The 24,727-nt window shown below is 40.3% G+C and overlaps 2 protein-coding genes across 26 annotated transcripts in view; one reads left to right on the forward strand and one right to left on the reverse strand.

Annotated features, from left to right (window-relative positions):
* WDR41 (WD repeat domain 41) overlaps window positions 1-24,727 on the forward strand; it is a 99,101-nt gene that overhangs the window by 44,330 nt on the left and 30,044 nt on the right. For 11 of the 20 annotated variants that reach the window (XR_012382031.1, XR_012382015.1, XR_012382018.1 and 8 more), the window contains 6 exons: window positions 4,228-4,412; window positions 7,383-7,504; window positions 8,338-8,426; window positions 9,260-9,393; window positions 12,061-12,263; window positions 22,047-22,335. Coding sequence is in view for 1 of the 20 variants with exons in the window: in XM_025892733.2 (XP_025748518.1) it covers window positions 4,228-4,412; window positions 7,383-7,504; window positions 8,338-8,426; window positions 9,260-9,393; window positions 12,061-12,213 (683 nt within the window). In the remaining 19 variants the exon portion in view is untranslated. Of the gene's footprint in view, window positions 1-4,227; window positions 4,413-7,382; window positions 7,505-8,337; window positions 8,427-9,259; window positions 9,394-12,060; window positions 12,276-14,110; window positions 14,156-14,875; window positions 15,354-22,046; window positions 22,336-24,727 lie in introns of those variants that run through there. The other 9 variants (XR_012382021.1, XR_012382024.1, XR_012382025.1 and 6 more) reach the window with 5 other exon arrangements.
* The window catches only part of PDE8B (phosphodiesterase 8B), a 228,942-nt gene continuing 219,319 nt past the window's right edge, over window positions 15,105-24,727 (reverse strand). For all 6 annotated transcript variants that reach the window (XM_073905300.1, XM_073905299.1, XM_073905298.1 and 3 more), the window contains 5 exons: window positions 23,575-23,792; window positions 22,060-22,180; window positions 19,705-19,872; window positions 17,417-17,546; window positions 15,105-16,884 (listed from right to left, as the gene is read on the reverse strand). In XM_073905300.1, the coding sequence (XP_073761401.1) occupies window positions 16,775-16,884; window positions 17,417-17,546; window positions 19,705-19,872; window positions 22,060-22,180; window positions 23,575-23,792 (747 nt within the window). In that variant the 3' untranslated portion in view covers window positions 15,105-16,774. The remainder of the gene's footprint in view (window positions 16,885-17,416; window positions 17,547-19,704; window positions 19,873-22,059; window positions 22,181-23,574; window positions 23,793-24,727) is intronic.

Here is a 24,727-nt window from a genome sequence, read left to right on the forward strand (position 1 = left end):
GAGTTAGGTTGTGTATTTGAGACCTTTCTTGTTTCTTCAGAAAGGCTTGTATTGTTATATACTTTGCTCTTAGGACTGCCTTTGGTGTATCCCAAAGATTTTGAACAGTTGTGTTTTCATTTTCATTTGTTTCTATGAATTTTTTTATTCTTCTTTAATTTCCTGGTTGAACCATTCATTCTTTAGTAGGATGCTCTTTAGCCTCCATGTATTTGAGTTCTTTCCAACTTTCCTCTTGTGATTGAGTTCTAGTTTCAAAGCATTGTGGTCCAAAAATATGCAGGGAATGATCCCAGTCTTTTGGTACCGGTTGAGACCTGATTTGTGACCTAGGATGTGATCTGTTCTGGAGAATGTTCCATGGGCACTGGAGAAGAATGTGTATTCTGTTGCTTTGGGATGGAATGTTCTGAATATATCTGTGAAGTCCGTTTGGTCCAGTGTATGTGTATCATTTAAAGTCTTTATTTCCTTGTTGATCTTTTGCTTAGATGATCTGTCCATTTCATTGAAGTGGGTATTAAAGTCCTCTACTGTTATTGTATTGTTGTCGATGTGTTTCTTTGCTTTTGTTATTGATTGGCTTATATAATTGTCTGCTCCCATGTTAGGGGCATAGATATTTACAATTGTTAGATTTTCTTGTTGGATAGACCCTTTAAGTAGGATATAGTGTCCTTCCTCATCTCTTATTACAGTCTTTGTTTTAAAATTAATTTGTCTGATAAAAGGATTGCCACCCCAGCTTTCTTTTGGTGTCCATTAGCATGGTAAATGGTTTTCTACCCCCCCCTCACTTTCAATCTGGAGGTGTCTTTGGGTCTAAAATGAGTCTCTTGCAGGCAGCATATTGATGGGTCTTGTTTTTTAATCCAGTCTGATAGCCTGTGTCTTTTGATTGGGGCATTGGGCCCATTTACATTCAGGGTAACTATTGAAAGGTATGAATTTAGTGCCATTGTATTGCCTGTAAGGTGACTGTTAGTGTATATTGTCTGTGTTCCTTTCTGATCTATGTTACTGTTAGGCTCTCTGCTTAGAGGACTCCTTTCAATATTTCTTGTAGGGCTGGTTTCGTGTTTGCAAATTCCTTTAGTTTTTGTTTGTCCTGGAAGGTTTTTCTCTCCAATTTTCAGTGACAGCCTAGCTGGATATAGTATTCTTGGCTGCATATTTTTCTCATTTAGTGCTGTGAATGTATCATGCCAGTCCTTTCTGGCCTGCCAGGTCTCTGTGGATAGGTCTGTTGCCAGTCTAATGTTTCTACCATTGTAGGTTGCAGATCTCTTGTCCCTAGCTGCTTTCAGGGTTTTCTCTTTGTCTCTGAGACTCGTAAGTTTTACTATTCGATGTCGGGGTGTTGACCTATTTTTATTGATTTTGAGGGGGGCTCTCTGTGCCTCCCAGATTTTGATGCCTGTTTCCTTCCCCAAATTAGGGAAGTTCTCTGCTATAATTTGCTCCAATATTCCTTCTGCCCCTCTCTCTCTTTCTTCTTCTGGGATCTCAATTATTCTAATATTGTTTCATCTTATGGTATCACTTATCTCTCAAATCCTGCCCTTGTGATTCAGTAGTTGTTTCTCTTTTTCTCAGCTTCTTTATTTTCCATCATACGGTCTTTTATGTCACGAATTCTCTCTTCTGCCTCATTTATCCTAGCAGTTAGATCCTCCATTTTTGATTGCACCTCATTAATAGCCCTTTTGATTTCAACTTGGTTAGATTTCAGTTCTTTTATTTCTCCAGAAAGGGTTTCTGTAATTAATCTTCCATGATTTTTTCAAGCCCAACTAGTATCTTTGTTATCATCATTCTGAACTCTAGTTCCAACATCTTACTTATGTCCGTATTGATTAGTTCCCTGGCAGTTGGAACTGCCTCTTGTTCTTTTTTTTTTTTTAGTTGATTTTTTTCCGTCTTGTCATTTTGTCCAGAGGAGAATAGATGAATGAGAGAACAAAATGCTAACAGGGTAACAACGACCCCAGAAAAATATACACTAAAGAAATCAGAAGAGACCTTCCAGAAAGTGGTCGCTTTTCTGTTCAGAGAGTTGCTGCTATTCTTCAATCTCCTGTTGAGTTAGTAGGTGTTCAGAATGGTTTGATCTCTATCTACTGAATTCCTGGGACCAGACGAAATTTACGTCTCCTACTCCTCCATCTTGCTTCTCGAGCATTACTGTTGTATTTTGTAGATGTCTTATTTGTTCAGTCCCCAACTGGATGTTTAGATTATCTTCACATTGTTAATGTTATATATAATAGGCTTGTTACATATATCTTTTATCTACTTTCTTCAGGATAAATTCCTAGAAGTGGAATTGTTGGGTCATTGGGTTTCCTTTTTTTTTTTAAAGGTTTTGATGCATATCAACAAACTTGAAAGGATTGTAAGAGTTTGTACTAGGACATTAGTAGGACCAAAGTGTGTTGATTTCCTATGCTGTTGCCAGCTTGGGTATTTTCCTGTTTTTTCAATCTTTCCCAGTTTTCAATCAGTAAGTAGTATCTTACTGCTTTTAGATTTCTTTGATTATTAAGGAAATTGACCATCTTTTCTCATGGTTACTGACCATTTGTATTTTTTGTTTTGCCTGTTCTGGTCTTTTGCTCATTTTCTCTCCTGGAGTATTTGTCTTTTTTTTTAGTGGTTTCTAGGAGCTCCTTACATATCAAGTATAATAAACCCATTTTGACATCTGAGTTGCAAATGTTTCAGTCTTTGTCATTTAAATATGAGTTGTTTTTTTTTTTGCTTAGCAGGTATTTACACATATATCTTTCCCTACCCTGCCTCTTTTAGAGCTTTTTAGCACTCTGTATTTATGAAAGCATTTACCTTTATTTTTTTCAATCCTTTAAGCACTTTTTTTTTTTAAAGATTTTTTTTATTTTAGAGAGAGAGAGAGCATGCACTCAAGGGAGCAGGGAGAGGGGGAGGGAGAGAGAGAATCTCAAGCAGACTCAGCTCACAACTGTGAGACCATGACCTGAGCTGAAACCAAGGGTCAAATGCTTAACTGAGTGAGCCACCCAGGCACCCCTCCTTTAAGCACCTTTAATGTTCTAATGTATTTGAAACTTACTTTGGCATATGTCAAATAATAGGAAAACTATATTTGTCTCTGCTCCCAGTTCCTGGCACCGAGCTCCTAAAACCCCTGTAATTTCCTAACTGATAAGAGCACAAGGAGCATCTTTTGTTCTAATATTTGGTCTGATATTTCCTGACGTAAGAGCTCCTAAATCTCTTGGAATTTTCTGGGTGATAGGAGACCATTATTTCTTAGTGGGCTTCTGGATGGGGACTGGTCACCAGAAAGACCAAATGGTGATTAGAAACTTGGAATTTTTAGTTCCACCCCTCATTTTCCAGAGAGGGTCTGGAAATGGAGTTAATAATTGATCATGCCTACATGATGAAGCCTCCATAAAAGTCCTAACAGTGTGGGATTTGGAGAGCTTCCAGATTGTCCCCCACATGGAGGTGCTGGGAGAATGGCAGACTTGTAGAGGACATGGAAGCTCCACAGCCCTCCAGCCCTTCCCACACACCTTGTTCTACAGATCTCCTCCATCTGGGGGTTCGTCTCTCTGTACTTTATCATATCCTGTCAAAATAAGCTGGTAAACAGGAAGCTTTTCCTGAGGTCTGTGAGATTCTCTAGCAAATTAATTGAACCTAAGTGGGAGCTGATTGGTGCGAAGCACAGGTAACAGCCTGGATTTGCAATTGGCATCTGATGCTACCTCCAGGTAGAGTGTCAGAATGAGTTATATTGTAGGACACTCAGAGTCGCAGAATTGCTTGGTGTGGGAAAGGCCAACACACATCTGGTGTCACAAGTATTGTAAGTGTGGTAGTAGTGTGACAGGAAAAGAGAGACACAGGAGAAGTGTCCATTTTCTACACAGTATATGATCCAAGGTAAGGTTCTTTTATTTCTGTTCTCTAGTTAGTTAACCAGATAATCCAGTGAGAGGCATTTCTTTCCTCACTGAATTGAAATGCTGTTATCACATCCTAAATAACCAAGTAGACTTGAGTCTCTTTCTGGTCTTGCTGTTTTGCTATATGTATCTTTCTGTTTGGCTTGTCTAGGTACCTCACTAGTCTAAATATTGTTGTTTTATAGAGTATTACAAGTAGGCAGTCCATTTCTTTTTTACCTTTAGCCTACGTAAAATGATAACTAATGAGACAAATATGAACTCTGCCTAGATGTGAGTTTTGTAACTGGCTCCCATGTTGGAGAAATGATCATCTGGGATATTCTGGACTGGACCGTGCAAGCCTGTGAATGCAACTTCTGGGACCCATCCCCACAGCTGGACACCCAGCAAGAAATAAAACTCTGCCAAAAACCAAACGACATTTCTATTCATCATTTCACATGGGATGAAGAGGTAAAAAAAAAAAAAAAAAAAAAATTTGAGAAAATAGCTGTAAACTTGGCTTTTTTAATAAACCCAGTTTCTAATTTTTTTAACTTAATCTCTTGATGGATATAGAAAGGTATCATTCCCCACGTTCAGGTTATGCTTTAAAATGTTCTGATATTTTTCAAAGATAGCACACCTTGCACTAAAAAAGCCTTTTAATCTTAGCTCCTTTCTGTGAGGCAGGAAGTGATTAAATGTCCATAGATTTAAAAACACTTGAAATTTTTGGTTGGATTAAATAATCCCATAGGATTTGAGGATAAGGCTCAAAATGCGCTTTCAGAAACACTTTGGGAAAGGATCTTTTGAAGATGCTTGTGCATTTCCTGCAGAGGTAAAGGAAATTAAAAATTTTAGGAATGTTTTTCTCTTAGTCTACTAGCATTGTGGGGCGAGATGATTTGTGTGAGAATTACTAAATTCATTCCTTTAGGCCCTGGTGGTGATGCTATTGAAATACTTTACATCTTTTTTACCAACAGATTACTGAATGTTGGCTCTGATCTGTACATTTCTTCTTTTGCCTTCACAGGCTTAGAAAATGTGTGCAAAGGGGGCTTACTTCTCTAAATGTAATCAGAAGAAATGTTTAAGAGTTGCAACCCTTGAGTTACAAAGGGGGGGAGGCTTTTTTTTTTCCACTATTTTGTGCCTTTCTATACTGTTTACCTTTTATAATCATATGCATGTTTTTTGTTTTAAAGTTTAAAGTAACCTCTGCACCCACCGTGGGGCTTGAACTCACAACCCCCAAGATCAAGAGTCACATGCTCCTTCAACTGAGCCAGCCAGGCAGCTCTGCCTGTTATTTTTATTTTAAAAAACTCAGTGATAGTGTTATGGATGGGGAGAGAATGGTCCATTTTTTGTTTTCTTTGCACCTCTCTTACTTTAAAAACAAAAGCAAAACAGAATACTCACATGCCCAAGGATTTTTTTTAAGATTTACTTATTTATTTAGAGAGAGCGAGCTTGGGGAGGGGAGGAGCAGAGGGAGAGAGAGAATCCTGAAACAAACTCCCTGCTGAGTGGGGAGCCCAACGTGGGCCCCATCCCAGGACCCTGAGATCATGACCTGAACTGAAATCAAGAGTCAGCTGCCTCACCAACTGAGCCACCCAGATGCCCCCCAAAGTTGTTTTTTAAATCCACACTTTATTTTGGAAAAAAAAAATTAATACATACAATAAACATGTTAGGGTCTCAGAAAAGATGGAAACTACATTTCTAAGAGTTGTGGCCCTAAAAATTATATATATTTTTTTCATTTGATAACCTCTTTTGTTTATAAAAATTAGTGTTTAAGGTTTTTCATTTTGTATTTTTAATCTCAAAAGTTCTGATTGATGCTTATTAACTGCTATAAATGCTTAATAAAGCATTACTCAGTTTTCCCTAGTATTTCTTCTTTATAGAGGTTTGTTTTTTCTACAGGGAGCCGTTTTCTTTTTTTTTTTTTTAAGGTTTTATTTATTTATTTGAGCGAAGAGCAAGAGCTGAGGGGAGGAACGGGGAGAGGGAGAAGCAGACTCCCCGCTGAGCAGGGATGTGGGGCTCCATCCCAGGACCCTGGGGTCATGACCTGAGCTGAAGGCAGATGCTTAACCGACTGAACCACCCAGGTGCCCAAAGGAGCCATTAATTATTGATGATAGGTGACTGATGCAGTGACTCTGAGTAATACCTATCCAAGAGCTCATTAACTCTCTAGTTGTGTTTATAATTTTCTTTGTGACCTTTGGTAAATCACTTAAACTCTGCACAGATTTCTTAGTTTGTAGAACTAGTTTTGGGGCTTTCTTTGCATTTGAATTGCTACCCATAGGGCTCTAGACTTTAGCAAGTTGGCCAGCTTTTATCAATGTCCCTGACACTGGTCCTCAGCTAGTCTTGCTAAATGCAGAGTACCAATGCCTAGGGCCAAGGGGATCATTCCAGATTTAGACTCTGATAAGCCTTAGGGGCATACTTTGGTCTAAATATTATAGGTCTGAGTTGGGTTTGTAGCCTTTGAGGCTGCATGAGAAGACTTTTTTGGTATAAAACAGGGAGGCGATGTAGGGGTTTTGAAAGGGCTGCCTTACTGGGGTACCTGTTGCATAAGAAAGTGATTCTTTAGGTGAGTGCTACCAAAGTCTAGTGATTGCAAAATCATTTCAGAAGCTAGGTGGTGTGGTGTGAGGCAAGAGCAAGGGACTGGAGTAACATGACCTTGGTTCTAATATCTGCTCTATGTCTTAACTTTCTGAGTGACTTCAGTCTTCTTTTAAAATTTTAACAGGCTTATCTGGAAAATGGCAATAGTACTTGCTTTCCCTACCTTAAAGAGATGTTGTGAGGCTGTCATAAGATAAACATTGGTGAAAGTATCTTCAAAAAGTTAAAGTTGTTTTAGTAAGAAGGTATTTCTAGTAATACATTTGGAAAAATGTTTTTGCAAATCCTTCAGGGGATCCTAAGATGATAGTGTCCGTACAGCATATGCTCTTGTGTGTCCTTTATCGGTCTCTTGCATGCTTAAAGTGTGGAGTTCAGGTCATTTTGCTCACATTGTCCAGGCAAAAGAAGCTAAGTAACTTCCCAAGGATAGAGTGTTATGTGAATGAACACCTAGGTAGTAACTCAGCAGCCTCCGCTGTAGGCCATTCTGCAGCCATAGTCACTCTCAAGTTGTATTTTAGTGAGGGAAGAAGGTGATGCTAAGGCGTGTAATATGCACAACTTCCTCTGTGTTGGTGGTTGTGTCCTTCTACCTTTTAAATGCTCTGAGCTTTCCTTTGCACTTCAGGGGGCAGTATAGTAGGTAGGACTAAGAGCTAGGAATAGGGAAGGTAACGGTGGCTTTCTGATGTTATAGCCAGGCTGGAAATCTGTTATACTGTGTAGTGGTAAGTACTAATTTTATGCCCATTTCTGAACTTTTTCCCCCACCAGAATGTATTTGCTGCAGTTGGAAGGGGTTTATACGTGTATAACCTTCACATGAAGCGTGTGATTGCTTGCCAGAAAAGTGCCCATGACTCTAATGTCCTGCACATTGCCAAACTTCCGAACAGGTATACGGTCCCATCTGTTCTACAACAAATGAAAGAAACTCACATTTCCCAGCGCCACCAAGGTAATTTCTCAAGTGGCAAAGCTTATCTGGCTCCCTGGTTTGACCTGGTAGGTTCTTTGGGAAATGGAGAATACCCATGGCTGTCTCTAACAGAAGAGTTTATGGCAGTATGTTACAACATTTACAAGAAGCAGCATTCAAATGAATTACATTGAATTTGATGATAGGAAGAGAAAACGTTAAAATTTGGTATTTATTTAAAAAGACAAGGTCTTTTGGGCACTATGTGCTCATTTTTCTTCTTCTATTTTCCATAAACTCATATTTTCATTGTAGTTGTTGATGGCCAGCAAGAAATGGTCATCTCCTTGTTGTGTGAGGCTACTAAGCAAGGGCTTTCCTGTTGGGATAATTTTGGCTGCTGAGTTTCTAGGGATGAAATTACAGGAAGGGAATACTATTTTCTGTGCAGGATACTGTTAGTGTTAAAAGACCTGTGCAGGATACTGAGAAGAGATACTGTGAGAGGAGGGAAGGGGGGACGGGTCAGGATACTGTGAAAGTGTAATTCATACTGTTTTTGTAAATGTGTTTTACAAAATGGGATGAAGTATTTATCACATTTGAGCCAGTTTAACAGTGTAATGGGTGCCCTTCCCGAAGAGTGCTTTTACTTTGCATTGTAAAGCCATGTTAAATTACGATTTTTATCAGCTCCTGCCCAGAACCGAAGAGAAGCGGTTGAGGGCTCCACTGATTCTTTCACTGCAGATTTCGCATTGGCCCTCCGTGGCGCATTCTCTTTTTATTACTGATTTTCTGTTCTGACAGGCAGTTAATCTCATGCTCGGAAGACGGCAGTGTACGCATTTGGGAGTTAAGAGAAAAACAGCAGCTTGCAGCTGAACCTGTACCAACAGGTGTGTCTTTTCTCCTATGAAAGGCAGAAGGCGCATGTTCACATGAAGAATATGCTAGTTGGGATCTCGGATCATATCTTAATATTGCTCTAATGTAGAACTGCCTGTTTTTTTTCATCTCAAGTCAACTAGTATTTTATTGTTTTAAGGGAAACTCTAATTTCTGAACAAATGACCCATTGACGTAATTATTCATTTTATATTGTCTGTCATAATACTTGATACACAAGGAGGATTTGTACCATCAGATACCAAATTCAAGTTTTCTTTCAGCCTGGAAGCATTAATATTGAACTCAGTTTATGGAAAAAAACACTTTTGTGTTTATATCATAATCTCATGAGCTCTCGACCTGCAGGTGTTTGCTTTGAAAAACAAAATCCTGGTTCATTAGCAACCTTTGCATAAGAAATCAGATGCTGCTACCTCTGGAGTTTCTTCTGGTCATGCGACATACTAGGATACTGTTTTTGGACACACGTTGCTTTTCATCTACACTTTGTTGATAGATCTGTGTTGTGGCTTTTTTTTTGGACACTGACATTCAGGGCTTTTACTGCTCTCCTCTTTTATTCCCAGTGCCTTTTTGTCATGTTAATACACCTTTACCAGTGGGTGAGTAGGGGCAATAAAAGAGATGAGCAGCAAACCTGGTAGTTAAGATGAAATAACAGATTTACAAAAACGCTAGCTTAGTGTTTCATACCATCCCCTTAGCCCTTGACTAAAGTACAGAACATCTTTGCATTTAAATTTTCTGTTTTTCTGATCTTATATTCTAAGTAAAGAGTCCAGTAATTTTGGAAATGACCAAAATGATTTTGTTTTTCTAGGTTTTTTTAACATGTGGGGATTTGGAAGAGTGAACAAGCAAGCCAGCCAACCTGTTAAAAAGCAACAAGAAAATGCTCCTCCATGTTCATTGGAGCTCATTGGAGATTTGATTGGACACTCCTCATCTGTGGAGGTATTATTTTTAATAGGCATGTAAAGGTTTAGGGCATTCATAAAGACCTATACTTTTTTTTTTTCTGTATGTTTTTGCTGAATCTAAACATGGATAGGTGCAATTAAGATCTCCCTTTACAGAGACACAAAGTGATGAAGCAAGGAATGTGTTGCTTCTAAAAATGGGCTTAATCACCATTATTTATGAAATGGAGACAGCCAAGAATCACGATGTGAATCATGTTGCATACCTAACAGTAGTAGAGGGTGCATGGAGGGTTGGGTTATATATGTAGAATTAAAGCCTTGCAGAATGGAATTCCAGGGGCCTTTATCACATTCATGAACAGAGTACTGTTTTTACCTCCTCTTGAAGGATATTTTGTTAGCTTTCCTAAGACTTAGGGTCTTGGTTATTGTTGTGCATATATGAAAATACTAGTTGAGAATTGTAAGATGTATACAATTCTACCTTGTGGAAATCGAAGTACATTAATATTTACTATATGCACCATTGTTGATAATGAAAGGAATAAGATCATTCGAGATAAGGAGAGGATTGGAACTGGTAGTAGTATAAGCAGAGCCCTAAGTAATGAATTTCTTAAATTGTTCTTCCCTGTTTCCCAGCCAGGGAGGAACAAATTACTTTTCATTTGAATGTGCATTTATGCTTCAGGGCAGCTGCAGTGCACTTACCAATCATTGCTTCTGTTTTAGGCAGTATACTAGACACTGGAGTTTACGAAGATACAGGTCATACAATCCTTGCCCTCCTAGGTCTTCTAGAGCGGAAGGGTACAGCCCAACTAAGTTGTTAACCTAAGCTGCTCATGCAGGCTCAGATGACTGTAGACAGCTAGTGCTCAGGAATTGGAAGGTTGGGGAGGGTTAACATACATAGCCTTGTGACCCTGAGTTCCCTAATGGTGGGTGTTGGGTCCTGTTTATCTTTGCTTTCCTCTAACACGTAGCCCAGTTGTTTTCCTTTTTAAAAAAATTTTTTTTTTTTTTTAGATTTTATTTATTTATTTGAGAGAGAGAGAGAATGAGATAGAAAGCACGAGAGGGAAGAGGGTCAGAGGGAGAAGCAGACTCCCTGCTGAGCAGGGAGCCTGATGTGGGACTCGATCCTGGGACTCCAGGATCATGACCCGAGCCGAAGGCAGTCGCTTAACCACCAGTTGTTTTCCTTTTGTTGTTTTTTAATTTTGCTTTTGCTTAGGTAACTATTGTGTAGTTTTGTATTGGGGAGAGCAGAATGTGGTAGAAGTGCAAAGATTGCATCTCCGTGGTGGCATGAGCAGAGTGGCTGGGTTGGAGCAGTGGTTTTCTGTGAACAGACACTAGTAGGAGATATAAGCCTGAGAAAGTAGTTTTGCATCAGATTAATTTTGGCTTTATTTTTAAAATAGTAGGTATCCACTAAAGGTTTTTAAATGGTGGGGGTAGGGGCGCCTGGGTGGCTCAATCGGTTAAGCATCTGCCTTTGGCTCAGGTCATGATCTCAGAGTCCTGGGATCGAGTCCTGCATCAGGCTCGCTGCTCAGCAGGGAGTTTCCCTCTGTGCTTTCTTGCCCTCTCTCAAGTAAATTAATAAAATCTTTTTAAAAAAATAAATGGGGTAACCTTCAAAGTGGCATATCTGCCATAATGTCGACCTGAGGAATTTTCCTGAAAGTGTTGACATTGAAGTTTTTCTTTAAATATCTCTGGCTTCTTTGAGAAAAATCTTGGCTCCCTTTTAGGTGCTACCTCCTGAACTTCCTCATTCTTCCTCATTCCTTTTATGTTTTTACCCTTACTCCCTAGCCAACCCTGTTACTTGTAGTATTTTGCTCCGCTCCTTCCCCCTCTTCACTTACGGATCATCAGCTGAGGCCTTATCCTGCTTTGTTCAGAATTGTTATTTCAGAGAGAACTCCCATCCTGTTCTTTGATGTTGTATTTCTCTCCTTTGTTTTACTCTCGCTTCGCCAAGCTCTGCTCTCTACTGCAGAGGTAGCTCTGCTGCCTTTTCATGAACACTTTTCTTTTTTAATTCTTCTCTTCCAGCCTATTTCTTCACCAGGCATGACCTTCCCTTCATTTCAGAAGTTTTAGGTTTTTGAAGCTTTGACAGTTTCGGTGGTTACTGATCTAGATCCTCTCTCTTTATGGCAAATCCTAGTGTGAACTACATTTTTTAGTACCTGGTTACATGGTCTTTGTTTCAACTATGATGTGGTTTTCAGAACTGAACTAGAACCTTCTTCATGGTAGGGACCATGGCATATAGATGGCATTCTGTAAATGCTTCTGGATTAGAGAGCTCAAGCCAGTGTTTGTCTTGCAGAATTAGGAGTTTGGACATTTTACTGGTAGCCATTTGTCCATAAATAATAAGGGAGGTATAATTGATGAAGCAGTTCTGGCAGGACTTCTGAGATAAATTTAAAACAAATACCTGAAGAATTCGATTATAGTAAAATTGAAGAAGATGCTGTGGGAATTCACAAAGATAGGTAGTGTAGTTCTGATTATTAAAATACAAGATAATGCTAGACCATTACACAACTTCTCCTGAAAAATGAGTTTTATATTCAGATTCAAATAACTCTGCAAGTTACCTATCTTACAAGCACATGTTAGTCTCACCTTTTCTCTCTGAAGTTCCTATAATCAGTGGCTTTAAATTTCTTTACAGATGTTTCTGTACTTTGAAGATCATGGACTAGTGACATGCTCTGCTGACCATCTCATTATTTTGTGGAAAAACGGAGAAAGAGAATCTGGATTGCGCAGTTTAAAATTATTTCAAAAGTTAGAGGAGAATGGTGACTTATATCTTGCGGTCTAGTTGAAGGAATTTGGAGCACATGTGCATGAACCTTGAACATCAAATACAGGGTAATACTCAAATTTGTAATGTATTGTTTTTTTAAAGAGTTTAAGTAATCTCCACCCCCAGTGAGGGACTTAAACTCACAACCCCCAGATCAAGAGTTGCAAGTTGTTTCTCAGGTATTAACATTCACCAAAGAATACCACTGCAAGTTTTTTGTTTGACTTTTCACAGAGCAGTAACCTGAAACCACTGAGGAAATGGGTTTAATTTCAGCAGTGAATTTTCAGAAAGTATTCAGATCAGAGCACAAATATTGGTTGATAAAGAATTTTAGCCTAGTGTCCGTATAGAAAATTTTTTTAAAATAACACTTAAAAAAAATTCTATACCAGAAATTGTATGAGCTTACGTTTAATGAGAAAAGTGCTCAGAACCTCTCACTCACTTGATTTAGTATAATTTCGTTGCCTCTAATTACATTCTTATTCATCACGAAAATTTTTTAAAAAGTTACATGTACTTTCATTTAGGCCTTTCTGAATTTTGAAGTACCTGCCTTTATTCTCAAAATGAGTATTTTAACTATACCTGTTTTAAAAAATTTATGAGCCTACTTTTAAGAAAATATATATAATTATAGAAGATATTTTGGGGTAAAAATGAAAAATCCACTGAATAACAGGTAGGACATGTAGCACATCTTGAATTTACACCTTGAGACCTCCAAGAGATTGTGCTTTGTGTTGCTGCTCAAGGGGTGAGTGCTGGGTTTGAGCCGCTTCATTTGAACCTAGACCCTGTGAAGAGGTGGAAATAGAACAGCATAACTGTGGCATTCTTTAGAAGTTTTTTTTTTTGTTCTTTGGTTTTCTTTAGAACCTGTTGGATTAAGAATCTGTGTGATAAATATATCCTACCTCCTACAGATTCCCTGGTCTTTGGTAACTAATTAAGAATGTTCTTTGAGCAAACTTGAGTCTCTTACTGTTTAACTCCAACTTTTTTTGTTGCTGGTGCCAAGTAATTTGTTTAAATGCTTTTGTTGTGTTTTAGTTTAGCTACTACAATTCCTATAAACTCAGATCAATAGGAATCTTACCAGGGTGTATTTTTCCCCCATGTGAATTGGCCAAATAGTGATTAGCTAGATTGGGACCAGACCAGCACCTGGCCCTCAGATATGCCGGGGATGAGAGCTAGATCAGTAAAGAGGTACAGCGTTTCCCAAGTCAGAGACTGGAGCCGCAAGTACCTGATTGATCTTACCGTTCCTCCAATATGAAATACTTGAGAAAGGCTTCATTTGTGTAGTTACTTGCTGTGACCACTCAGATTTAATCCTCTTTATCACCCTACCAGCCTTAGAACAGAATATTCTTTCTCCCCTTTGATACTAAAGAATAAAAATTAAAAAAGAAAGTGGAGTTATTCTTAAAGTGCTGATCAAAGAATCCTATTACAATGTTGGAAGACTGATCCTTCTCCTTTGCTCTCTGCCTAGTCACCTGTTCATCCCACTCATCTCTAATGGAATTTTTATAAAGTGTTTTTACTAGTTTTATCTTTGACCATTGCTTCCACAACTACCTCCAGACTGGAAGAGCTAAGGTCATCTATGCCAGACTGATGCCCTAATGTTAGGAATGAGGAAACTGAGGCCCACGCAGGTAAGGCCTTGCAGTTAGCCCTATTCCATGAGATTGTTGACCACTTTAGTTAGGTATCTCTGAGTCATTTTCAGGCTTTAAAATTTTCCTCAATAGCTGGACTTTCTTCTGTTACTAGCTAGCTTTTTCTTTGGACATTTTACACGAGGTCTTTTTCACGTTGTTTGCTTGAGTTGTATAAGACCTCTTCCATGAATTATACAAGGAATTCATAGATTTTTAACTGCTTTATTTCCTAATAGGTTTTGGGTTAGTAATCTATTCCCATGGAGTGACAGAAACTATAGGTGAGTTTTGGGAGCAACCAGTACTGTAAGTAGCACCATTAATCCTCTTATCTGTCTGGAGGGAAGCCCCCCCCACTAAGGAAGATGGGAGCTTCTAATAGGGCTCAGACTTGATGGCTGCTTAGTAGTTGTATGTAGACTGCTGCTAGAAGTTGACCTTGAAGCACCCAAAGTAACACTATGTAGTGGGCCTTGTCATTTTTATTTAAAAATCCCCTATTACCTCCCTCTCTGGCTGTCTTCACATAATACAAGCAAGAGCCTAAATTTCAGGGGCACTGTATCTTTCCTTTCTCAGCTGGAGGCTTGTCCTTTGCCCCCAAGACTAACCAGTCCTGACTTAGACAGGAAGCAAATTTTAAAATCTAAAATTGGAAGTAAATAATGACTTAGAATTATAAAACATTGTTACCTCCACAAGAATGACCTTATAACTAACTTCTAGTGAAGTAGTAGTCCTAATGTGACTTCTACCTATATTAGATTGCATTCTTCTCAATCAATAGGGGTCCCTTCAACACAGAATGTTTTAGTAAACAACTAAGTATAAAGAGGCATTTATAATAGTTTATACCTGCTGAAAGACTATATGGAAGAATATAATATTTAGTTAGCAATTCAGAGGATTACACACTGATTAAGATCATAGCTGTGCTAAAGCTTTGGTACCTGGCAGTCTTAAAGCCTTTAAGTTCTTATGAAATTAATCTGACATTACAGGGAGTAAGCTGTAACATTCATACAGAAAATGTCAGACATCTTGATAAATGTTACTTACCGAATGGAACTGAAAATGACATGGCAAGGTAAAGACTGTCCTTGTCTGGAGCCAGCTTCTGAAGCCTAGGCAAGTTTTTTTAGTTCTTTAAAATGGGATTTTGACATTCTGACTTTAATGTGTCTGAAAGTAAAGTGTGTGACTCATGAAATAAAGGACACTAAAGCGAAATTTTGAAATAATGAAAAGTTTAGGCCAAAGAGATAAAATAAAAAACAGCTGTTGGGAATGAAAAATGGCTGTAGGAATTTAGTTACAAGTACATCACAAAAACATTTTCATCACATTTACATAGTGCAGCATTACAACGCAAAGCTAGCTGCTGTCCTGACCAAGCACATTCGCTTTTCTAACAAAAATAATTTAGATACATTTCTTTGCGTGGAATTGTCATATATGATTTCATTTTTTGGTACAAAACATAGAAAAAAAACATTGGCACATTATGTAGTGATAAGTCATTTTTTTCTTCCCATGTACTGGTTTCAAGTGTTCTGCATTCCAATTTTCATTTGAAAAAAGTAACTACTATTCAACTAATTCAGCCTCTGTTTATACCTCTTAAAAATGCAGCAGGGAGTACAGAGGATTTGAAGAGGAAAAGGAAGATATTTTGTTTACTGAGTTTGATATTTACAATACATAGAGAAGGGTTGTTTGGTAAAAGAGAAAGGAAAATCTCAAGTCTGACTTCATGTAGATCACAGAAAGTTTTCAAAAGAGCTGTATAAAAATATGCACTTGTGCTTTAGAAGCTTTTAGCATACAACTAAGAGCATAAAATAGTATTTACTGCTTCCCCTTATGCCTATTTTCTGATCTATTTACACATCTTGCAGTCTTGTCTTTTTTACATTAAAGCAAAATGGCAAGGTCTCAAATATAGATAGGTTAAAAACATCTGAACCTTGAAACTGCCCAGTCCCTCCCCTAAATATATATGTATAGATGGTACACGGCACAACCTACTCCATGGACTTATACCCAGTAAATTTAGAGTGCTTTAATAAAAATTTTAAACAGCAAATGTATATAAATTTAAAAAAAAAAAAACTTATCCAAGGGCAAATTTAATGGCTTTTATATACTCACCATAGTGCCTTGTGACTGCCTCTGTAAACTAGCAGTAAGGGAAGCTCTTGGATTCCACCCCCCCCAAACAAGGTGTCAGTCCCTTCCCCATCATGAAGGGCTTTGTGTTAGAATGAATTTCTTTTCTAGGAAGGAGGGCTACACGGGCTGCTGCTACCAGTCTACAGAAGGCACTCACCAGGCCGAGGCTGTGGTCTGCCTTGGGTGTCACACCACTGAGCAAAGGAACTGCTTAGCCATAAGGCGGTGAAACTAACTAGTTTATCAGTTATTTGGTCCTAGTTGTTTTGCTCATTTTTTATATAGTTTCTTGTTCTTAAGTATTATGAATCCTTCAGACTGAGACTCTTGAGGAAGATAGTCAAGCTAACAGTGACTTTTATGGTAAGAGACGAGCTGAACACTAAGCTACTTTGTCATCCAGCAAGATGGGCTCACAGGCACCAAGTCTTTGCTGCATGTGTCCTGCTAGTAAATGAGCTCCATGGTTTGATGAGGACAGACAGGGTGACAACAGGACAAAGGATTTTGCCCTGTGTTTATTCTGTCTCTTCAGTGTTCAAAAGAACATGTATTTTTCTTCATGGAATGTAACTTTCTAAAAATGCAGTTTGGGGACTTGGATGATTCAGAGTCCAATATTAAACACCATCTCTTTAACCTCCTCACTAGAAAGGAACACCTCTTATTTACATGACTGTGATTCACAGTGCCCTTTGCAGATCATGAGGTCCCCTTCGGTCTTGGCTCTAGCTGTCAGATGGAAGCCTCAGACTTTTGCACTTGAGGTCATCTAATGTCTTCCAGTGTTTGTAGTTATCAGCCAGATGTTGCATCAGGGCTGGCAGATGGGCAAAGGCTGCAAGGACATCAAAGGATCACAAGTTAGGTGGCTGGAACATGTGTAAGACTGGGGTTCTGTGGGACAGATTGGGGCTCAGAAGTGGAAGAGAGGCACTGTAGTGCACAAACGAGTATGAGAAGGTAAGTTGTTAACACTAGCTTCTGAAATACAAACAGGCCCTTTGCAGTTAAAAATTGAAAAGCCACTTATCAGCAACATTACAAAATGTATTCAGTCTACTCTAAGTCACAGATTCTGTTGGCATTCTTTCTAGAGGTTCTCCAAGGACAGGCTAAAACTGTTGAAAGCTTTGGAAACCTATGCTTCCCAGAGGTTAGGACTTGTTGCTGCAGTTATCAAACATCCATTGAGTTTTCAAAGTGCTGGGGATGCAGAGTGCACATGCGCCCCACCCCATTTGGCTCCAAACAGCCAACAGCTAACTTTTCACACACACGCAAACAAAATTAACATTTCACTTACACCTTTAGGCCCAACTTGTGTCATTAACAAAATATTCTGGGGGGGGCGGTGACAGATAACTTACCATCCCAAGCATCAAACATGTCTGTTATGAAGTAGTCAATGAAGGAGATTTGGGATTTGGGGATGCTGCAGGTGTTCCGGTCAAACACTGGCATCACCACAGGGAGCCCCTGTCTCTTCTCCTCATCAGTCTACAAGAAATGAGAACACACACAGGGCTGGGGCACCTGAGGAGCTGTCCCAGTAGCATCTCATTTCTCAGAACAACTCTGAACATGGGTCCTCACCCAACTGTAGGTATGAAGACATCGGTTCAGGAAGCTTCCGAGGCTTATGTAAGTCAACCACCTGATGAGCGGGGGTGATTAAAGGCAGGTCTTCTGACTCTGAAGTCTCTTGTATGATACCAGAACCCCTCCTGAAGCACCGATCTCAGGATTCTTAACCCGTTTCTGGAGATGTTTCCAAAGTCCTACTACTACCACCAAATGCTAACACAAATGGAATACTGCTCTTTATAGTAAGGGTGCAGAAGTGTTCGGGAGGGGGTGGTGAAAGGGCTTAGGCCTTAGCGTGAATCAAGGCACTGCCACCAAACTGTACCAGGAGTCACTGTATTCTTTACTATCACGTGCCTGAAGTTTAAAAAGCCAGTTCTACTTACCAATACCCTCACTGAAGCAGGAGGAATTATTAATAAATTTTGACCTCTGAGTATATGTCCTTTTAAAATTCTCTGTTGTGACAGAATGGGAAGTACACTGAAGCCCTTACACTGCATACCACAGTATAATGAGGTTGTCTGGAGGAAAAACATTTATGCAGTTGAGCTGAAGCAGCCTCCTTGTTCTATTTTTACTTGAAAGAAGGGCAAACTGATTGTTCAGGTTTGGGTACTGGTCATGTGGCTCTCTCAAGGAGTGTGTCAGTCTGAGAATTTTGCACAGTAGAGTGTGTGTTTATTTGTGTAAGGCCAGCCTGTACTGAGCTGAATATTAAGATCCCCATTTTCTTGATGGTGTGCTGAACCAGAGGCCAGCTGATCAGAAGCCTCATTTCTGACTTTTGACTTTTAGGCCACAGTGCTTGCGAACATTAGTACATTCCTTTTTGGGAGAAGGACACCTGAACAAGGAATTTACTTTCCCATTCTCCATTCCTGTACTTAGAGAGTAATTATGAGTAGGATTTTAAGCCCTTTCTATGGGTCCTGGGAGGCCCATTAATGGCCTCCTACCAGCTTTTGGCTCAGCTTGCTCATTTCAGGTTAATCGATAAGGCATCTTTAAAATCTCCACTATTGTTCAAGGAGTAGTTTGGATTTTTTACTCTTACCCCTTCTCTCTGGCAAGCTCAGAACTGCCTGTCCTACTTTCCTTCACTTCAGGAGCTCGTCTTTCCAGCCTTGAAAGCTGCAGTTAACTAACTGAGTACTTGGCTGGTCATGCCCCTGCCAGCCCTTCTGGACACGATGAGCCATTCTTTATCCTGCCTTCGTGGTACACTCAGCCATACTGGCCCTCCCACAGTGCAGGACTTGTAACTGTGTGTGTTTCTGTTTCTGTCACACACATGCACCTCAGCCCTCAGAGCCTCTTCCCTGGAAGTAGGCCTGTATTTCAGACTAATTTCTGGATTTTTTTCCTTCAACTCCACACTGGCAAAGTGAACTACATATTGCTACTACATATTGCTACTCTCCTTATATAAAAATTCTATTTTTCTTCCTTACTAATTTTACACATGATACTTTCTCCCCCAGAAAGTCCTTTCCTATTTCCATATATCTAAATCTTTTCAAAAAACCAAAACACAACTTTAATGCCATTTCCCCCAAAAGGTTTTTTTTAAATCATCTAGGAAACATATCTGAACTCAGATAGCACTTAGCATACCTCCTTTAGAGATACTTCATATTTTTAGCCATGTGTGGACCTATCCTATGTCTACACCTCTCCCCTACGGTTTATGAGCTGCCAATGAGTGGGAGTGTGTCTTGCTCCTATCTGTGTCCCCACAGGGCTCAGTGGAGAGAAGAATAACCTGGTAAGTGAATGGACGGTAGCCTAGTTTTTGTGGAAGTTCAGGATCTAACATTTTGATGATGAAACGATACTTCCAAAGGCTCAGTTTATCCCCTTTCTCCTAGAATGACTTTGGTCAGTGACCAGCCACATCAGTCACTCTTGAAAGGAACCAGAAGTATACTCTGGGCCCGGGGTGAGCCATTTCTTTCCAGGGAGGATTCATTTATTAATTGATGGCTGCTCGACTGGAAAATCTCCAGAGTTCCATGACCTGGAACCATTTCCAGAAGAGAAGTGGAGCTTCCCTAGAGAGGCAGTGTACCTGTGCAAAATACTCCTCAGAGATCCTCCCAGCCCATTCGATGCACAGGTCCAGGGGGCGACAAGGGTTGGCTACATCAGCACACTTGATCATCATACGCTTGATCAGGATTTGGTTTTCAGGAAAGTTCTTCCCAGTAGGGTTGCATTCACAGTCGCTGCTTTCAATCTGGAAAACAGATGGTCACATTAGGGTTAAAATGATGTTATGACCACAGGGACCAGACATTAGATGGTCAGCACCCAGGCCCATTTAGACCTGACTGGGACTCAAGTTTTCCCATCCTTAATTCCATATATAATACACTGACCTATCCTTGTACAAAAATAACCTCAGTCAAGACAAAAACAGTTTAAAACCTCAAACTCCCTATCACCACTCATCCAGTCCCTCGCTGCCATGCTCTTCCCTAGAGGTAACTATTACAAGCAGGGTTTGGATTTGTTTTTAGGAGTTTGGTATGTCGTTTTAAAGGAGAGTTTTTCTCCTGATTTTATCAGGATGTGTAAAAACAACTTCCAGGTTTAAAAAAAATCTATTAAAGAAAGATAGGAAAGAACACATACATATGACCCTTCAGTCATTTCTTCACTTATTTCTACTACTTATGCCTGCTCTCTCCCTCTCTCTCCTATTACTTCTGTCCCGTCCTTTCCTGCTTTCTTTCTCTTAAGGCATCCGTCCACTCAGGCTTTCCTGGCTGCCGCTCTGACTGAGTGGTGGCAAGTCACAAGCCATGTACATTCTGGGTGGGGGTTGGGGGGCAAAGAGCAGAAAGTGGCCTGGGACTGGAATGGGTGTATTCAGTCCTGTTTAGAAAGACCAGTTATGCAGGAGTACAGACCTAGTGACCGATGTCAGGGGTCCTGAGCAAAGTGGCCAGCTCTGTGACTAAGGCTTACATAAATGCAACAGTAAGCCAATTACACAAAACCTGGAAGATTGCTATTTTCTGCTTGCAAAGACATCAGATTGTGTGAAAACACTTACTTAGATTTCCAGAGCTCTGCCAAGCTGAAAAACTGCATGACATTTTAAGGGTTTTTGTTTTATTTTGAGACTAGACCTATCTATTAAACCATCAGTGGACAGAATTATGTTCTGAAGGTTGATTACTTACCACTGGTAAAATACTGCTTACAGTAGACACTGTGGTAAATGATAAATCTCAACACAGAGCGCTGGGAGCTTATTTTAATAGGTGACTTTCCTCAACTCTAAATTCTGTATAATTTTTCTCTGCTGAATCCCCAGATCCTTACCCCCATAAGTCAGTCTCCTAAAAAGAGAGGGCCCTGGCATTATGCTGTGGGACCCCTGGGGGATGAAGTAGAACAGGTGAGGTGGAACTGTCCATCTACACTGGTCATGTGATGGGTCGTACACAAACAGTTTCCTTACTGATCATCAAGTTACTTTTAAGACAACAGTTCATCATCCATCCACATACTCAATCTCTTCTCAGTGGAAATGAGCATAAAGCTTTCCTGATTTTACAGGGCTATGAACAGCTTCATGGTTTCGGAGGTCAGTTGAACTCATTTTAAAACAACAGAGGTGTGAACCTTCTGTGCATGTTTCTGAAACCCAAGTTTGGAAGGGCTTTAAGGCAGGACTAGGGTATAGCAGTAAATTAAAAAAAAAAAAAAAAAAGACATAAATGCTTTTGTTTTCAACTAGCACTCACAGTTTGACTCTATGGAGTCTTTAGGTACTGATGTTTTTAATGCAAGTCAGCAGAAATAACAGTTCTTTAAAATATCCACTTTTTTTCCTAATACTAAATTTCAGCTATTTTTTTATTTTATTGAATTATTTTAATTCCAGTATAATATACAGTGTTGAATCACTATATTGTACACCTGGAACATGTATAACAGTTGTATACATCGCTCAAGGGTCCATCAGGGCGAGTGTGCTCTTTTATCCCCATCACCTATTTCCCCCTTCCCTCCATCCACGTCCCCTCTGGTAACCACCAAGTTTGTTACCTGTAGTTAAGAGTGTTTCCGGGTTTGTCTCTCTCTTTTAAAATAGCCACTTTTGAGGTCTCAAATGACAGAAAATTAGGGCTTTGGATCCTCTAAAATACCCCCATTTAGGCTAGCCTCCACTGTCTGCAGGCCTCTCTGTCTCATTCTTTGGGCCCACCTCCTCCTGTCACCATGGGCCTTATCTCAGGACCTTTCTTTCAAGGAGCTCAGGGTTACTGCGGCCAGCACTTCCAGCCCTTCTTCACCAACTCCAAGCAGATAACCACCTTGTATGCAGGATGAAGAGAAAGTGTGTTGAGGCCAGAGTAGCCTCTAATGGAAATAATACTCTCATGTATCTTATTACAGGGGAAATGCTTACCTCAGCTGCCATTGGCTTATTGATGCTGTTCACAAATTTGTTCACATGTTCAAAGTGTTTGGTCATCTCTGTTGCTAAAACCATGTCAATAATAGCCTGGCGCAGTGTTCGGTAATGGGTCCTAAAATAACCAGAAGACAAAGAGCTTTGTTCATATCATGGCCAAAATGAGAACTGTTCTACCATTTCACCACACTTCCACAGTGTGGGAGGAAGCTGGGGGCATGGAGTTGAGAACTGAGTGCAGATCATCAAGTTTACCTGCTCCTCTTCCCGGTAAGCCAGGACCTGTTGATGCCATTCCATGGGCCCCAGTACAGCTGACCCTTGTAGGACGTGTGTGTGTGTGTGTGTGTGTGTGTGTGTGTGTGTGTGTGTGTGAGTGAGAGAGAGAGAGAGAGAGAGAGAGAGAGAGAGATGTCACGTAGCAGGCACTTACTTTACAAAGTGATTTCCTTCTACCTTCCCTTGGCAACACAGAAACAGCCAGGTGGAAGGAAATGAATGACAAGTTCCTGCCCGGCAAGACTGGCGGCTCAGACATGGGGATTTCTACTACAGAGACTTGTCAGTACTCCTTTAGATGGTGGCATTGGAATAATGTTTTCCCATGAATAAGTGGTTCTCTAAGATAGAAGGGGTAATGCATGGAGCAACATACCTGCCCAAAATTACTCTCCAGTTCCTATCTTTTTCTAACCTCCAGGAGCCAGAACGGAGAGCTGAGTAAAATTGGCTCTTGGAGAAAATTCTTTCAGTGAAAGTTCTAAAAACAGTCCTTGACACTGATGAAACTTTCTGCAGGTGGAATAACTGGTCTCCATGTCTTCTCAGATTTCTGGAAACCAAAGAGTTAGGTTCCTGTTGATGCATGGTCCCTGAGGCCAGAGTGAGCTCTGTGCTCTGTGTATGCTTGGTCCTCTAGAAGTCTGCTGCTCTGCGGAAACTAGCTGTAGCCTGACCGCAGGGTTAGGGCAGCCGACAGGAATTGCTCCTGTTCCCAGCTGGCCCATGCTGCCCAAATGGGAGTACAACGGCCAGGAAGGGGGAAGCCTGTCCAACCCTTTGGGCTCTAACAACTCTGCTGGGACCTGTCGAACAACACTATCTCTTCATGTGTTAGGTTTTTAAGGGGCAAACATTGACCTGGGGAAAGATGAGGAAGGATGCATTTTCCTTGAGTTAACAAAAGGTGGGAGGTCCTCCTGGGAGGGTAAAAATATTTGCTGTACTTACTAGTAAGACAATATTTTAAGTATTTTGTGGTATGTAAAATGTGTCCATGAACCCACTGAAAACCAAACAAAATTCAGAAAGATGAAAGCAGTCTGAAAAGTACAGGTAAGCTTATAAGGGCAAGATTACTATTTTGTTGTCTGATAACAGTGGTCCAACTATTGTTACTTCTCCTTGTCCTTACCCTACGAAGCAGCTAAGTACTTGGGGAAGTTAGGGAAAACGGAATTTCCCACTTATACTTCACAAACCTGAGCACAGGACCCAAGCACAACAAACCTGTCAATGTTCTTGAAAATGTTGCACTTGCTGTCCTTGGCTGTGAGCTGGAAAGCCAGCGCGGTGTGGTGGCTCTCCAGGACAGCAGTGTCGTTATAGAGCACGGCGAGTTCACTGCCTGCATTGCACAGGAAGGAGTTGGTCCTTCCCGGGTGATCCACGTCATGCACTGTGGCGGCGATCAGTGCTGCCACCTCATCCAGCTGATCAAGGCTTCCCTGGGGCCACAGGGAGGCAAGGTTGAACGTTATCCACTGGATGTCAGAGACCTACACTCCTGTCTGACCCGCAGGAGGGATAGGATTATCAGAATGTTTTCTTAGCCTGATGAGCCTTCTCTGACTTCCTAGGAGTTGAGAGGCTACCTAGGATATGCAGCATAGCAGAGTATCTGGAGGAAAACCGAAATCTGAGCTGTGCCATATGACAGATATATTACAATGGATGCCTAAATTCTTTTCCCGGCACCCATTCACTCCAGTTTTTCCAGGAAGAAGCCAAACAGGCCTTTTCAAATGCTGGTCCAGTGGTATTGCTATGACACTTTCCCGTGGGTGGAGAGAACAGAGTGGCCTATGGTCACAAGTATTACTTATTTTATTTGCTTACTTATGCAAAGAATGAGAGAATGGCAGTAAATGGCACACATACATCAGAACTCTTCACACAAAGGTAAAAGGATTCGAGCCAAGCAGTACAAGAGAATCGACAAGAAAAAGAATTTTCCCAGGACAACTAAGGTTAAGGCAGCTCTTGCAGTTAAAAACAAAATTCAGCTCTAAGCTAGCAGATGGCAAAGGCAAAAAGGGAGACCCTCTTTCTTAAACTCTTGTTATGTAATCTGAGAACACAAACCAGAGCATAAGGGCATACAAATGTTTTCTCAGATTACAGCTTTAGGAGGAGGTTATTAAATGGGCTACTATCATGTACGAGATCCTATACCTTAGGACTTCATTCAGTAATCTATTATAGGCTTACTGGATTCTAGTTAGAGTGCTGGCACTACAATGATGAACTACACGGGCATGCTTTCTGCACTAATGGAGTTGACAGGTTAGTGGGAAAGGCACAGATAACACACACACACACACACACACACACACACACACACACACACACACACACACACACACACACACACACACACACA

Source organism: Callorhinus ursinus, unplaced genomic scaffold (genome assembly GCF_003265705.2).
Source record: "Callorhinus ursinus isolate GAN/ISIS: 27379988/994484 unplaced genomic scaffold, GSC_fseal_2.0 scaffold23, whole genome shotgun sequence".
In the NCBI taxonomy this organism is placed as follows: domain Eukaryota; kingdom Metazoa; phylum Chordata; class Mammalia; order Carnivora; family Otariidae; genus Callorhinus; species Callorhinus ursinus.